This window comes from Macaca fascicularis, chromosome 6, assembly GCF_037993035.2.
Source record: "Macaca fascicularis isolate 582-1 chromosome 6, T2T-MFA8v1.1".
Lineage (NCBI taxonomy): Eukaryota > Metazoa > Chordata > Mammalia > Primates > Cercopithecidae > Macaca > Macaca fascicularis.
In genome coordinates this window covers 175,549,685-175,566,300 of record NC_088380.1, presented here as the reverse complement: position 1 = coordinate 175,566,300, position 16,616 = coordinate 175,549,685, and the positions used below count along the sequence as shown (strand labels likewise).

General features: G+C 47.0%; 1 protein-coding gene across 2 annotated transcripts in view; it reads left to right on the top strand.

Annotated features, from left to right (window-relative positions):
• SLIT3 (slit guidance ligand 3) overlaps positions 1-16,616 on the top strand; it is a 695,238-nt gene that overhangs the window by 554,283 nt on the left and 124,339 nt on the right. For both annotated transcript variants that reach the window (XM_065547045.1, XM_015452236.3), the window contains exons 10-12: positions 5,348-5,419; positions 11,330-11,401; positions 14,938-15,009. In XM_065547045.1, coding sequence (XP_065403117.1) covers positions 5,348-5,419; positions 11,330-11,401; positions 14,938-15,009 — 216 coding nt within the window. The remainder of the gene's footprint in view (positions 1-5,347; positions 5,420-11,329; positions 11,402-14,937; positions 15,010-16,616) is intronic.

The following is a 16,616-nucleotide window of genomic DNA, read 5'->3' as shown; positions in this document are numbered from 1 at the left end:
CTATGCACATATATATGTATGTGTCATCACAGAATGATTTAGTCTCAAGTTCCCATGCAATTCTTCATCCATTTTTTTCTAAGACAAAAAAATAATTTCCTCTGTGGCACCTGAGCGCATGCACAGAATAAGAAAAGCAAATCTTGCTCTGTGCTGTGTCTGTACCTCTGCTTTCTGCAGGCAATTCCAGGTGTCTACACACAGCACAGGTTGGGAATGGCTTTTTCTCAGATATGCCTACATTCCTCATCTTCTCTATGGATCAAACATATAAACTGGATGGGAGAGTCTAAGACGCTCTACCTTTCTTTGTTTCTTTTTTTTTTTTTTTTTTTTTTTTTTTTGAGACAGAATTTTGCTCTCGTTGCCCAGGCTATAGTGTGCAATGGTGTGATCTCGGCTCACTGCAGCCTCCGCCTCTCACGTTCAAGCGATTCTCCTGCCTCAGCCTCCCAAGTAGCTGGGATTACAGACACCCACCACCATGCCCAGCTAATTTTTTGTATGTTTGGTAGAGATGGGGTTTCACCATGTTGGCCAGGCTGGTTTCAAACTCCTCACCTCAGGTGGTCCAACTGCCTCAGCCTCCCAAAGTGCTGGGATTACAGGCGTGAGCCACCGTGCCCAGCCAACAGTCTACCTTTCTGAAGAACCGTGAGGACCAGTGGTAAAGAAAGAGAGAGGCCAGAAAGGGACTTCCCCAGAAGGTGTGCCCAGAGCATAACCTTAAAAGGAACCTTCCTTTTCAGCCTTCTTCCAACATAGGGAAGCATTAGGAACTGAACCTTTGGGGTCTGAGTTGTCTGGTCCATCCAACTAGCCCAGGATGACTTAGAGGAAGAATAAACAAGGGGCTTCCTTCCTTCAGCGTGATCTGGACATCCTAACAAGAGTTCCCAAGTCAAGGAAGGCTGAGAGAGATGGGAAAGAGTTAAGAAACCACAAAAGTGTCTTCTAGGTGGGAAGCAGGATAGCCTAAGGGTCAAGGACACAGGCACTTCAACCAGACCAACCTGGATTCAAACTCAGGCTCCACCATTCACTAGCTATCTGACCTTAGGAAAATTAACCTCTTTGTACCATTATTTCCTCATCTGTAAAATGGGCATATTAATAACACTACTTGGTTCATAGTACTGTTGGAAAAAAATAATTTGAGCCAGTGTATGAGGAAGACAGTGTCTGACACATCAAAAGCCCTCAATAAATGGTAGATGTTCATCATATTATCAACACCACCACCACCACCAATGTTTCCACACACTCCAGGATCTTTTAACCAGGTGACTTGCAGACATGCCTCTGCGCCGGCCGTGCCCCTGCCAGTCTCCCTGACATAATGTTGACTTCTGTATTGCTAGAAATATATTGTGTTTAGTCACATGTTTGCAAATGGCAGATCATTAAGGCAGCATCTGAGGAACTAGGGCAAATCAATACAGAGCACAAATGGCTGAAATCCCCATCAGATGTTCCCATTGTTTTTGCTGGTGCGGGAAGACACTCAGATGTTTGATTTGTATGTTTGTTTTTATGCTAGTTCTATTAAATCAGTTTGCAGCCTGAAGAATGTTTACCAGACAAAGAAAGACACATGTGCCAGTTAAGAGAGACCTAAATCAGCTGTTGGCTTCAGACCATCCCTAAATGTGACAGTTTTTGCTGATGCGAATGCTTCTTTTTGTCCTTTCCATTGAGCTTTTCACACTAGGAGTGTGGACCTTTGCATCCTTGTTCTAGGTTGCAGGACTAGGCTAAGTGCAAAGCCTTCCAGGCGTACCTGCTGCACAGCGACACATGTGGACACGCACACACGTGTGCGCACTTTCCAACCTTGCTCCCATGACAAAGGGGCCATTTTCCCTGTGGATGAGCTGGAAAGGACTAAGAAAATGAAGGTCCTTCAGCTCCAAATGGTATTCAGCAAAGACTGGTGATTGAGAGTTTGGGCTTTGAAATCAGATGAAGTTGGCTTTGAGTCCCAGCTCTACCTCTCCCTGACTTTGTGAATTTGGGCAAGTGACTTAATCTCTCTGGGCCTCAATTTTCTCATGTTTAATGTGGAGGCGGTAATAACCAATAAGCTCTGCCTCATAGAATGTAACTATTAAGGTAGACAAACCATGTGAAACTCTCAGCCTGGTGTCTAATATCTGAGCACCTGATCCATCATAGCTCGTGGTGGTGGTGGTGATGGTTATCCCTTCCCTTTCCTTTCCTTTACATTGAAGGTACACAAAGTGTTCACAACCACGCTCCCACCACAGACAAATTCCTGCTGCCTCCTTGGGCAGGGTTGACCCTCATCATGCAATGGCCTTGGCACTCTGGGAGGGGCTGGGTGTTCAGCCAGTGCCCAAAACAGCCTGAGAAGCTGAGTGACTGCAGACAAGGATGAAACCCAGACCAGGCATGGTGGCTCACACCTATAATCTCAGCACTTTAGGATGCTGAGGCAGGAGGATTGCTTGAAGCCAGCAGTTTGAGATAAGCCTGGCCAACATAGTGAGACCCTGTCTCTACAAAAATAAAAGTTAAAAATTAGCCAGGCATGGTAGTACGGGCCTGTGGTCCTATCTACTCAGGAAGCTGCGGTGAGAAGATCACTTAAGTCCAGGCATTCAAGGCTGCAGTGAGTCACGATCACACCACTGCACTCTAGCCTGGGCGACAGAGCAAGACTCTGTCTCAAAAAAAAAAAAAAGAAGGAGAAGAAGAAGAAGAAAAGAAAACCAAAAGGCAGAGTGAGCAAGTGTGCAGGATGCAGAGCAAGATCTCTGCCAGGCTGAACAGGCCAAGCCTGGAATTCTTTTTTCTGTGTTCGGAAGCCACACCTTTGCACTCCATTTGCGTGTCTTATGTATATTCACATCTATATTTCATCTTCTCTGGGTTCCTGCAGCTTTTCCCTGAGGACCTACTTCCACAGAGGCCACATGATGTCTCAGTGTGAGCCCTGGGGCCCTAATCCCTGAAACTGTTCTGTGACTTTGAGAAAGTCCCCTTCAGTTCCTCCATTTTCACAAGTATATAGAGGCAGCGTATCCAATGGATAGAAACCGAGATATCAGTTCTGCCAGTTCCTGGCCCTGTCACTTTGGACAAGCTATTTGATTTCTCTAGGTTTTCTTCTCCTCATCTGCAAAATTGGGCCAATATGGTTTACCTCACAAGTGGAAGGATTAAAAGGGATAATAGACATAGTCAACTAGACCCCATAAATGATGGCTCTTAATGTTTATTATGGTAGCAATAAAATTTGGTTCTGTGATGCACCGTCTTGGGCTGGCCTCTATCACCAGATTCTCCAACTCCTTGGGGCCAGCGTCACATCATGTTCATTGATTTATCTCTCCCTCAGTTCTTGCACCCATCATTAAGATGGAGGGTAATTGATTAGGAACTGCATAGAGAGCCGGCAGACCTCACACCCAGTGCTGGCCTGACTTGCATAGGCTCATTGGCCTGCAGCTGGGAGCAGTGGCTCCTCTTGCAAAAACTGAGGGGGTTGCCATTGTTACAGACAGTGGCTTTCCCTGGAGGCATCATCCAGCTGAAATCCCTTGCCACAGTGGCAGGTGAATGACGGGATTCCTGGACAGCACGCACCACCTGACTGGCAGCCCCAGAGATCCATGGAGCTGCTGCCTTGCCTAAGAAATCTCTGCTGAACTCTATGCTCAGCTGGAAAATGAGCATGTCCTTGGAACTTCTCAGGCAAGGCAGGCTGCCTCGAGTCTGCTGTCTCTGTGGGTGGCTGTATCCAGTAGCCCACAGTCTCTGAGACCCCGTGGCAAGCTTTTGTGGCTCTCTGTGAGCTGGCCAGCCAGGTCTGTGACGGTGCTTCCGGTAAAGTGCACTCCCCGCCCCCCTCCAGCAGGGTACAAAGGCATTGTTAATAGACCGTGGCAGTCTCATTTGTAGACTCTATTCATCCGGCAGCCAAGAATGATATGTCCTGATACTCCCTCTCTCCTCTCACCCGCCTTTCCCCTTTCTCCCCGCTTTCCCCCTTCCTTTTGCCTGGAGAGTGATTTGTCTGTGTTATGGGTTGGCCTGACAAACCATTCCACATTAGCAGCTGAGATGTTGTTTGAAATGGGAAAATTGCTGGCAAACTGCTCCATTAGCGGTTCCAGTAACAAATACTCTGTTCCCCCAATGAAGATGAGATCGCAGAGGCACAAATTAATACGACTGTCTCCCCCACTCTGCAGCGGGGATTACTCTTCAAGATGAATGGGTTCATCCCAGCCAGAAATGTGCATCCACTAGCTGTAGGCTTCAAGGGAGCCCGTTCTTCCCATCTATCCCTTTTGTTCCCGCTACATCCCCTGCCACACATTTTTGTGTGTCTTCCCAGTTGAGGGTTTGGGGAGCATCAAGGCCAAATGAGGAGGTGATGAAAAGATCTGCACCTTGGAGAGAAGGGAGATGGATGAGGATGAGATCCTGAGCCTGGGCTGGGGTGCCATTCATCACCCCTAATAGAGCACCCCGCCTCCTCCACATGCCTGTTTCCCACCACACCTGTTCTTGGTGACAGGAAGTCATTTGAGAGATGAAAGAATAAAGAATGGAAATGCTCACTCATTCCCCACGGCCCCTTCTCTTCCAAGGAAGTTCTGGGCCCTGGGCCTGCAGCGTCTCTTGTTCCTTTCAAAGTAATAGGAGAGGAAGCATTTCAGGAAACTTCATAAGAGGTTAAAGCCACAGATTCCAGCAGCAGCCCAAGGGAGTGGTCCGGTCTGGGCCCCTGGGCCTTGCAGGATGTCAGGGAGCCCGTTTGATGAATGTCAGGCTGGGAGCCTAAAGATGTTAAGGCTGTTCCTGCACTGTATTTAAACAGCCCATGGAAAAGCCCAGAAATGAAGTCAACCATTGACATTTCTGCCACATTAGCAGTGTGGCTGAGTGTTTAACTGAGTAGTGACATGGTTCCATGACAGATAAGCATTGCTGGCCCATGGCCCATCTCTTGTTACTCTTCCTCCTGTTTATCCCTTTGACTTATTCCGCATTCTGCTTGGTTACTTGTGCAGCTTTCTCTGAAGAAAACAGCTGCCACCAAAGGCAGTTTATCATAAGCAAGAATCAAAAATCCTCAAGGAAAGGTCATCCTTTCCAGCTTTCTCCAAAGAGAATTAGACCCTAGGACAGGTGCTCCATATACTAGGACCTGAGTTCTCTGGCTGCTGCAGTGTTTTGTCTGGTCTCCCACAACCAGAACGTGCACCTGTGATAAGAGAGACTTCCCTATCCTTAAGGCCAGAGAACACAGTAGCCCTCAGTGACCACTTGTTGACAGGTGGATGGTTAATTGACTCTTCTCTGCTCTGTTTCCCAGACGCCTAGAACAGAACTCCATCAAATCCATCCCTGCAGGAGCCTTCACCCAGTACAAGAAACTGAAGCGAATGTGAGTTTCCCCTGTGGAGAAATGAGCCCAAATGTTTTCAATTTCCGGGGTTGTTTGCAACGTGTAGTGGGCAATCTGTCCACGTAATGGACCACGTCCATTCCCCCTGGGCAGTTCTGTTTCGGAGCTGGAACACTGTCCTAAGCCTGGGAGGTAAGACGTGGAAGCGTTCTCTGAAGATTGTGAGGTGTGTGGGCTTGGACATATAGTGCTAAGAGCCTCTCCAACTAAAGCAAAGTAAAATTATCTGTGTGGGAGGTAGAGATGAATTAGCCTGGAAAATCCATATCACTGTTCTTATTGTCCCTTGGCTTCAGTGATGTGGACCTAAAATAGGAGTTTCGGCAGAGACGTGACGGTGGCCCCACAGCTGTCTACACCACCGTCACCAACATCCCTATAGCCTTGCATACATTCCTATAACAAATACTGAGTGAATGTCTGCTGCAAGCAAGGATCTATGGATAGAGCAGTGAGCAGAAACGAAGTCTGCTCTCATGGAGCTTGCATTCAAGTGGGAAAACACAGAAAACACAGAAACAAATATCAGAAATCAGAGTATCAGTGATGGTGGGAGGGTCTTTTAGGTAGGTGTGCCCATGAAGGTCTCTACGTGCAGGTGGCCTAAAAGAAGGAAGGGAGTGAGCCCTGAGCTCTCAGGAAAGACTGTCCCAAGCAGCAGGAAAAGCAAGTAAAAGGCCTTGGGGAGCATGTGTCGATGGTTTGTGGAATAGCAAGAAGGAGTGGAACGAGTGAGGGGAGAAGATAGGGCTTGTGTTGGAAAGGTTGGTACTAGATCACATGCATCCTTAGACCATGGCACAGACTTTCTGTTCTTACTGCATGAAATGAGAAGCCTTGGAGGGTATGGTCAACATGTGAGCACCCCCTACATCCCCGTTAGCTCTGTAAGTCACATCACTCCACCACTGCATCACATCGATGCCCGGTGACACCAACCCCGCTGTTCCTTCCTCACCACGGCAGCTTGGACGGCACCATTGCATCACCGCCCTCATCCCCACCATGTGACAATGTCATCATTCTTCCCCATATCCCATGACGACCTTGAGCACTGCTCTGTGAGTCACTCAGAGCTGGGGGCTCTGCAGGGAAGCCAGTAGGATTCAGAAACAGCCCAACCATTGCCATCTCAGGTATTAAAATTCTGGACAGATACTCCTTCCCTTTTTCAGGCTAGGAAATCATTTAATAGAGCCCAGTAACCAAGTTGCTGTTTTCATTCCACTTACTCTTTTTGCACACCGCCCCCTCCTCCCTGCACCTCACCCTCCTACAGAGGAAGGAGAGAGTCAGGTAGAAATATGCATGGACTCAGTCCTGCGTCTTCCTTCCACACGAGGCTGATTCATTGCTTTCCCTTGAGTAGGAGGGCCCACGTTAAAGAGGTTAAGTGTCTGCTGATTCCTTTTATGTTAAAAATAAATATCCCTGCGAAACAGCGGCATTGGTAGGCTTTACCCTCAGATCTCGGGAAGCCAACTTCCCATCTCCCTGGAAATCCAAACCAAACAAGCTTTTCTCCTGGTGCAATTCCAGAAGTGGAAACCAACATAATGAGGCAGCTCGAAGCACGTACTTCTTCCCTCCCCTTGGCAGCATTCCTGCTGGAGGAGCTGTATAAATATAGGCCTTAATATTTAAAACCTCGGGCCATTAATCTCCTGGTGTCCCTGCTTCCCCAGCCCGCTCTCCATGCACCCCCCCAATTCATTTTTAAAGCTCAGCTTGATTATGCAGCCAGATAGTAATTTCAGTGAAAAATGACAAGTTCAGTCACTGCCCCAACCTATATCTCTTGCATGATTTAAGTTACTGCTCTAATTTTTTGTGAAGTCCAGGTAATTTAAAGCTTGACTATGTTTTACTGTTCCTTCTCCATCCTATTGGACTTGCCATGATCTGTGCATTCAGAATTCATAAGACCTTCTCAGTCACAACCCGGAAAGTGAATTTAATTTTTGATCACTTATGATGCTACTGATATTTATTATGATGCCCTTTTTTTTCCCCAAGAGGATGGCAATAGAGAAGAGAGCACACTTAAAAATTTTCGACTAATGGAACTTCAGAAACCTAGACCGAAGTGCAATCAATGGCTTGGGAGAGGTAGGGTCCCTGATGAGAATGGATTTCAAAACCCTAATTTTTCCTAAATATACATGACCAGTTTATCCCTAATAACTAACAGAAGGAAGTTCCCCGCTCAACTGTGGCTGAACCACATCCTGCTCTTATCTCTCACCAAAAAAGAAAAACAAAAAAAAAAAAGAAAAGAAAAGAAGAAAGGGGAGGAGGGAAAAAAAAAAAAGAATTCTCCCTGAATGAATGGCTTTGTCTCTGCCTATTCCTAGTGGTCACCTTAGTATAAAAAGCATTCCTAGTACAAACTAAAAGGTTGAGTATTCCTTATCCAAAATGCTTGGAGCCAAAAGCCTTTCAGAGTTCTGAATTTTTCAGAGTTTGGAATATTTTCGTGTGTAATGAGATATCTTGAGAATGGGATCCAAGTCTAAATATGAAACTTATTTATGTTTCATATACAGCTTACACACATAGGCTGAAGGTAATTTATATGAAGTTTTTAATAATTTTGTGCATGACACGAAGTTTTGACTGCAACCCATCAGTCACATGAGGTCAGGTGTGGAATTTTCCACTTGTGACATCATGTCCGTGCTCAGAAAGTTTCAGATTTTGGAGCATTTCAGATTTGGGATTTTTGGATTAGGGATACTCAACCTATATCAAAGCAGAGAAGACACAGAGAAGCAGTAAAGAGCACTAGAGGCAGCCCCTTGGTCTTGCAAGTTTGGTTAAGTAACTGGTAGGCCTGACACCTGGGCTATCTATTATTGTGCCACAATGGGGTGTTGGGAGTTCTTTTCTTTTACGTGCTCTTAGAGCAACTTGTTCCACAAGCTCCAGGACTTCCAAGTGTCTCACACTTATATTCCCTGCATGACATTTGTAGGCACTTGAATTTGCCACCTCTATTCCAAACAGTCTGGAAAAGCTACCCCTTCTTGGTCATCCAGTTTATAAGCCCCAGAGGACCAAGGTGGGTCTGAGACCATTTTCTAAAACATCGTGGTCTGAAGTATATGACCTAGGGACCACCTACATGGGAATCACCTGGAGATGTGTTACATATACAGATTCCTAGCCCCAACCTCCCAGCCTACAAATCAGACTCTCTGCAGTATATTTTTAATCTACACCCTCATGAGGTTTGAGAAGCACTGGTGAAGAGTCATCCCAGTGCCCAGAATCAGTTCTAGGGGCAGCTGCTGTGGCTAGGGACAGGGTCAAGCATGGAGGTCAGTGGCAACTGGAGCCATCTCCCAGCTGCCTTCCACCTCAGTGCCCTGTGTTGTGCATCCATCACAACAAAAGAGCAGAGGGGGCCTTGAGCTGATAGGAGACTTGAGATGCTTGCTCTGTGCCCAAATGGCTGTGTCCAGTCACTTAGGGCTCCAGGTACTTCACCTCTCAGGGTTGCTGTTTCCTTCTTGCAGAATTAAGAATTAAGACAAAGTGTGCTAAATATTCTCACCTATACATGGAATCTAAACAGAGCTGAACTCTTAGAAGCAGAAAGTAGAATGGTGATGTTCAGAGGCTAGTGGGGCAGGGGTGGGGTGGAGATGAAGATGATGGAGATGTTCGCTAAAGGATGCAAAATTTCAGGTAGACAGGAGTAAGTTCAAGAGATCCATTGTATTATATAACATGGTGAATGTAGTTAACAACAGTGTATCTTATACTTGAAAATAGGTCAGAGAGTAGATTTTAAGTGTTCTCACCGCAAATAAATGATAAGCATGTGAGGTAATGCATATGCTAAGTAGCTTGATTTAGCTATTCCACAATGAAAGCATATATCAAAACATTGTGTTGCGCCCCAAATATGTATACTTTTTTAAAAGACTCGTTGAGTACAGTAGTGAAAAAGGAGGAAAGAGTAGAACAAGGAGTTTGATCTGTAACTGACTATGAACAATCCATTGAGAGAACTCACTACCTTTGGACCAGCCTAAATATACAGTTTTTATAAAAATAAAAAAGACAAAGTGACCAAGGTCAATTCCCAGCTAAACTATCTATCATTTCTCCGATTCCCACTGTCCATCACCTCCAAACAGTGAGGCATCTCACCTCATACTGTAGGGAGAGATGGGTCCAGAAGTCTAGTCGTGGACTGAAAACCAGTTTGCCCTCCCAAAGCTAAAGCAGAGGGTTTCCCTGATGGCCACAGAGCTTCCTCTTGCAACTAGAGGTCTCAGCACCTTGAAGGGACAATTCATAATCGGGGGGAAAAAAGACAACACAGGCCCTCCCGCTAGTCCAGTCTGAACAGATCCTTCATGCTTGCCTGGAATGCTTTGCATAGGCAGCCACACCGAGGGCAAGTAAGATTAGGATAATCCACAGTATTTGCTTGTTAAGACCCTTAAACAAAACCGGAGCTCGGAAGAAAAGCCCGATGTAAGCTGACGAGTTTGTGAGCTCAATCTGCGGATTTGTTGGAGGTGATTTCGCCAGCTAAAGGGATAAACCAGACAGCTGTGCTGAAGAAGCCTTAACCTGTGAAATATCGTTCAAAGTACAAGCTTTGGAGGCAGGGAGGGGAGGAAGCAGAGGCCTCGGCAAAGGTTATGGTGTGGTTCTTTTGAAGTCTATTAGAAGAAGGAAGGAAACAGGCTCAGGAAGATTCCCTCTGCATGTGTTTAAGAGGCTGGGAGGCTGGAGTGTCTGGCCTCGCTGGAGTCAATTGCTTAAGAATCTGCTCTGTTGTGCTTTTTTCCTCCATATTCTCTCCTCACCTCCTTGTTGACCTTCCAAGACCCCAGCTCTCCCACTTCTGCACGAAAGCAAAGACCCATTGATTTATTTTGTTAAAGAAAAAGAACTGGAGAGGTTTGATGTCACAGGAAATTGGAGCATCTCTCCTTCCAGTGACAGGAGCCCAGAGGCCATCCCTGAGCTAATGACTCTAAGAGAAAGAATTTCCCCTCAGCGAAGGGCCATTAGCAAGAACTGGTGTCTGGGTTCTCAGAAGTCACTGGGAGGCCAGCAATTGAGCAGCCTCAGGGCCTCTGGGAAGGAGCCAGGGTCGAGGAGATTCCTCTGCACCTGCCAAGCCAGGTTAGCTGCCCCAGGCCCCAGGCCCAGCATTAATAGAATTCTCCTGGCCCACAGCATCCCTCTTGCTCACATTATCCAAAGCCTGGGACATTCTCATGCCCTGGGCTTGCTCTCGGGTGAGGAACACACTGCCAGCCAGTGACAAGCCCACATCTCCAAGGCGTCCCCTGAGAATCCCAGGATATGCTTATATCATACACTGGACCAGACAGAGACTTAAGTCACTGCTCAAAACCTCCTTTCAGGTCAGGGAGGAAAAGTCACTGGGGAGGTGAAATGACTCAGGACTTTCTGGGAGAAAAATGAGCAGCTGCTGAGGCATGAGGCAAGAAGATGCCTACAGGAACCCTGGCCTGTGGTTGGTTGGGTGAAGCTGGTTCCTGTTTCATCTGTGCCATTCATTGCTTGGTAATGAGACGTAAGGCCCTAATTTGACTGGGTTCTATTTTCCACCTACAAAATGATGGCTCACGTGTTCACGGCTCGTGTCCTGATCAGGATGCCACGGTGAGTATTCTTTGAAAACCAAGAAGAGTGATGTAAACGTGGTGCACTTTGTCATGAGATAGTTGAACTGAAGGCTCTTGAAGCTCCTTCTCTTGCACTGTGAATAAATGAATTGCTTGATTGATTAATTAATCCTTACCATTTTGAATGCCTGAAATGCTTGATTCACACTTAGGAGTGACCGTTATCGCACCTTTGAGCCACGTTCTCAGACTTTACCGTTAATGTTTTCAGAGACATCAGCAAGAATCAGATATCGGATATTGCTCCAGATGCCTTCCAGGGCCTGAAATCACTCACTTCACTGTAAGTGGGGCCCGAGCCGGGGGCTGAGGGTGGTGGGGAGGGGGGCGCTGGAGGGAAGAGAGACGCGACCGTATTTTTCAGGAGGTGTTTATCAAGACTTTATGTTCCCTTACACACTTGTGGCAACCTGGTAAAAGAAACAAATATTTCTTCAGGGGAAATTGATCTTGGGGAATATTTCTACAACCCAAATGCATTATTTTTATTGATTAAGTGCCTAGCAGCTTTCCCAGTTATTGGCTTCTAATTCGAATGCATCTTCTACTCTAACCTCACATCCCCCTCCCACGCCACGTCCCGCTCCCGCCCCGCATGCCATCGCAGCGCTGTCTTTCTGGTGTAAGGAGAGATGGTGATGCATGTTTGTTACCGCATCCCACCCATTTGTGTGGCCTTGCCAAGTGAGGAGCTCATTTTCTTCGGCTGATTTTCAAGCTTTCTCTCCAGACCACCGTGGCCATTGTCCTAAAAAAACATCCACCCCATCCTATAGCCCTTCCTGTCTTTGATTTTGAAACCCATAGGCAACCCACTGGTTGGAAGCAAAGCTTCCACCAGTGGATTCCGAGACCCCTGCGGGCAGGAAGGTATAGAATGTCCTCATTCTGTCAGTGACTCGTGTGTGGCATAGGGAAGTCACTTGAGCCTTCTATGGATGCTTCTTAGTAGGCAGGACAGGGACAGTGATCCCATTCCCACCTAACACATCCAATGATGATCATGTGTACAGTAAAACGATAATTAGCAGCGTTTACTGAGCATTGACTGGGTACCAGCTACTGTTCTAGGAGTCTGTCAGGTTTAGTCCTCACCACAACCTAAAATATAAAATATATTGTCATCTCGCTTTTACAGCTAAAGAACTTGGACAATCTAAGCTCCACCGAGACAGGGATTATTATTGGTTTTGTTCATGGAGATATCCCTAGCACCACAAACTGTATTTGGCACAGAGTTAATATGCCAAAAAAAAATCTTGTTTTATTCAACCATTTACTTATTCAGAAATGTAACTTATCCGAAGTCCACAGTAACAGGTAGGAAAGGCAAGATTTGAACCCGCGCTGTCTGACTCCAGAACCCACACTCTTGATCAGTCTGTCTATATTTTGCCTCTCTATGCAGCCACGCAACCTGTTTACCTAATTTATGAGTGGACAGGTAACAAGATGCGCATTTTCCCCCCACGTGGCCCCATCCCACCGGGAAGGAGATGAGGACTGGGAAGTCTCTGATTCAGCTGTTGCCTGCTGCTTGCAGAGTAAATTAGTTTCATTTATCGAACAGAACATCTGGCTGGGATATCAGAGATGGGACCATGTGTGAGATTAGTGTCTGCTTGTGCTGAAGATCACAGAGGAGAAGGGAGAGGGGCCGTCTGCCACCAGAATCCTGTCTCTGCCCCCACCCTCTCTCTTCCCTTGTCTGGTTTCCCTCAGCCAGGATTTGGAGACAGTCTGAGGGCAATGAGGTGCTTCCTGTCTCGTAGGAAAAGGAATTCAAAATCTGGTTGCCAAACATGAAATTGACATGCTGCTGCCCGATTCTGAAATACATGTGAGCATTGTTTAAGTGAAGCACCTCTCACTCCCGATGTATTCATTCATCCACGCAGTAGGTGCCTACTGTGTCCTGGCAGTATTATAGGCACTGCGAGTATGGCAGTGAACTGGACACACAGGATCCTTGGCCTGACAGAGCTTAAAGTTGAACACAAACACACCCAATCCCAGCTCAGGAGCAGCCAAGGTAAAGGGCTGGAGAGCCTTTAGTCCTTACCTGTGTGTGCATTCATTCATTCAACAAATATTTATTGTGCTAGACTCTGTTCTATTTTGGGGTCTAGAGACCCAGTCATGAGCAGCCATATAACATCACTGCATTCATGGGGCCTACATGCAAGGAAAATGGGAGGTGCAGGGGAGGGAGGCAGAAAAAATTAAAATTAAATAAATATTTAAGTAACATAATGTGACATAAAGAGAAGTGATATGAAGAAACTAAAATAGGGTAAGAGGTGGTATAAAACATTAAAATATTAAAGAGACATCTCCCAAGGAAGAGATGTTTGACCTCAGACCTGAAAGGCAAGAAGAAGGTAGTCAAGGCAAGACCTGGCATGGGAAGTCAGACAGGTGTACACCCAGATGCCTGAGGTGACCACACAGGCAGGAGAGCCTCAGCCCACCTCCACTCCCAGCAGTTTTGACGCACTGGGCTCAGAAGCCTGCCCTCCCAAGGCATGGCAGGTGGTGTGAGTACCCCTCTGCCCCAAGCCCCCCAGCTTCTGCTACCCTAGAAGTCCTGACATCAGCTGAGACGGGCAGACAGGGACATTACTACATTTGGCACAGTGAGTGGTGGGGCATTAATATGAATTACAAATGTGCGCCTGAGCTATCATGCTGACTTTTATTTAGTCATTAATTTGTTGAAACATTAATGAAACACACCCGTAGGCTGACGGAGACATTCACTCTTCACTCCCAGTGGCGTCTGGAAAAGGGGGGTTTGGTTGATCGCACCCATTTACCATTTCCGCATCCTAATATTTTGTCTCCCCAAAGAAAGATAACAGCCTGGATTGCGATCCGAGTGAAAATGGAATATTGCATGCGTTCAGTGCACTTCAGGGCTCTGGAGAGGACTTCAGAAAAACAACCAAACTCTCCCATGCTCAGTTCCCTGGGTCACAGAGGAGGCTGGACCCAAGAGACAGCAAAGCCCGTGCTATGGATGGGAGCCGAGAGAGGCCAGCCGAGCTTCTCTGGTGCCTGTGCAGAGCACCAGCAAGGGCCAGGCACAGAGACGCCCCTGAGCACTGTGCTGGAGTGGGAGACCCAGTAGCCTTCCTCCCCAGGCCTCACCAAGACACCAAAGACGAGACCCATGAATCAGAGACAGCAGTATGAGGGTCACTGGAGGCCCGTAGGAGAAAGGGGTAAAAGGGTTCTGAGTTCCTAGGTTCCTGGCACTCAAAGAATAGGAAAAGTAGATAGAAAGTAAAAGCTGCCATTACTGTGAGACAGCAAAGCTCCCTAGTTTTTCCTGAGAGCCAGTCCTTGACTCAGCAGTCCCTGCACCATCTGGAGATGACCCCAGATGCACAAAGCCCTGTCTAGATGGATGATTAAATGACTCAGCTTAGGAATTCCTAAGATGCAAAGGGATATTAAAAGGAAACGTCCTGTAGGCTGGGCTCAACCTGATCAATACCCATCGAAGACACAGGGCCAGTCTCCCACACTGTGTGTTTATTGCCGGGGTGTGAGTCATATTAGCAGTTGGGCTAGGTTGCCCAGGAATGGAGCAGGATAGAGCCCATTTCTCCTCGCCTCCCAGACAACCTGCCCTTCCAGCCCCTGGCTGCTCTTGGCTGCCTCTGTCTCACTGATGAGAAGGGATTAGGCAGGCCGTGGAAGGGGTTGTCCTGAGATCTCATACCCAGAACTGGCCGAGGTGATGGCTTCCTGCAGGACTGGGTTCTGGTGGCCGCACATCCGCGGTGATTGCTGTCTTCTCCTTCTCTCTTTCAGGGTCCTCTATGGGAACAAGATCACCGAGATTGCCAAGGGACTGTTTGATGGGCTGGTGTCCCTACAGCTGCTGTGAGTAGGAACCTTGTCACTGTTTGTGTCTTTGGTACTGTTGGAAGGCTCCCACCTGAAAACTTTGAGTCATGCTCTGGAGAGTTCTTTTGACTATGTGCAGACAAAAGAGAAACAAAAATTTTGAGCTGTCCACGCTTCACCCCCATTTCCTATTTTTGTGAAAGGAGAGCCAGCCAGTGGGCAGAGGAAGACTGAGGTCAGTGTGCACAAATCCAGATGACAGAGCTGAGGGCCCTGGCCCAGGCATGAAGATACTAAGCACAGGGTTTGGGGCTAGGAATTAGGAAAGAGTCAAATCCAACAAAAAGAAAAACATTTTTCAGTAGTGTGCTAAGAATATAGGGAACTAAAACATTCACATACTAAGTTCCAGTACTAAAACTGAGACAGAGCTGCTGATGGACATGTGACCTTGAAGAGGGGTGGGGGCGGGGGGAATAATTCGAGAGGAGCAGAATCAGTCACCAATGTGACTCCATCTGGGAAAGACAGGGTGGAGGGGAGTGTTTACTTAATTTAAAGGAAGGGTTGTTGCCTCGAATTTTAAGCTCAGGGATTATTTGTTTGCATTTATTTCATTCTGGTCATTTGCGCTTAAATGTTTGAAGAAGATAATTGAACTCTGATGTGGAGGAGGAAGGAAAGGAATTTAGCTCATAGTATAGTTTAATTTCTGTGCTGGTAGAATCATCTGTGATTTGTGATGAGGCAGCTATAGCATCTACACACATGTACCATGGGTGTGGGAGTGTGTGTATGTGTGTGTGCGCGTGCATGTGCATGTTTGCTCTGTGACCATCACAGTTCCTCTGGGTATTAGGAACTGATCTTGAGCATCCTTTAAGCAATGGAGAAGACCAACTCTCGGAGAGGTACATGACTCTCCCCCAGTCACACAACAGAATAGGTATGAAAACCGGAAAAGAACCTACATGGCCATGCTCTTCATTCAGAAACCTCCCAGTCCTCTGAATAGCACATGATGTATGTTTGCAGGGGTGTGTGTGTGTCTTTTTAAAATCGCCTCCAAGTCACAGGCAGTGAGGAAGAGGCCTGGCACCTCCCCGCCTCCCACTTGCAGTTCAGATGACCCACAGCATGGGTTTGTGGGCCAGGGCTCAAGCTGGGGCTCCAAAGCGGTGGCAGGCACAAGAGCAAAGAAGGAGAGAGGAACAAGGGACGCATCTTATGTGGTTGATGCCCAGGGATTCTTCAAGGAGGAAGTGAGAGTTTTCCTCCAGCCCTTTCTTCTCACATCTTTCCTCTACCCTTCCCATGTCCTTTAAGACTCAGCTCTGGGCAGATTCTCCCGGAACACACAATAATGTGAATTATGTAGGCATGAGATGCCCAGCAAGTTTTCAGGGAGCAGATCTGTCATATCAGCAATGAGGCTTGTTTCAGTGAAGCTGAAAGCAAGAGAGAGAAAAGTCTCTTTCTCTGCATCTCCCTCATCTCTGCCTTCCTGTCTGCCCCACTCTGTGTGTCTCTGTGTGGGCACATTTCCGTTCAATGGTCCCAGCCTTTGGTGGGCTTTTAAGGCTGTGTGTTAGAATGACAGGCCAGGGCTCTGCAGGGAGATGGGTGTTTCACAGATGGTATTC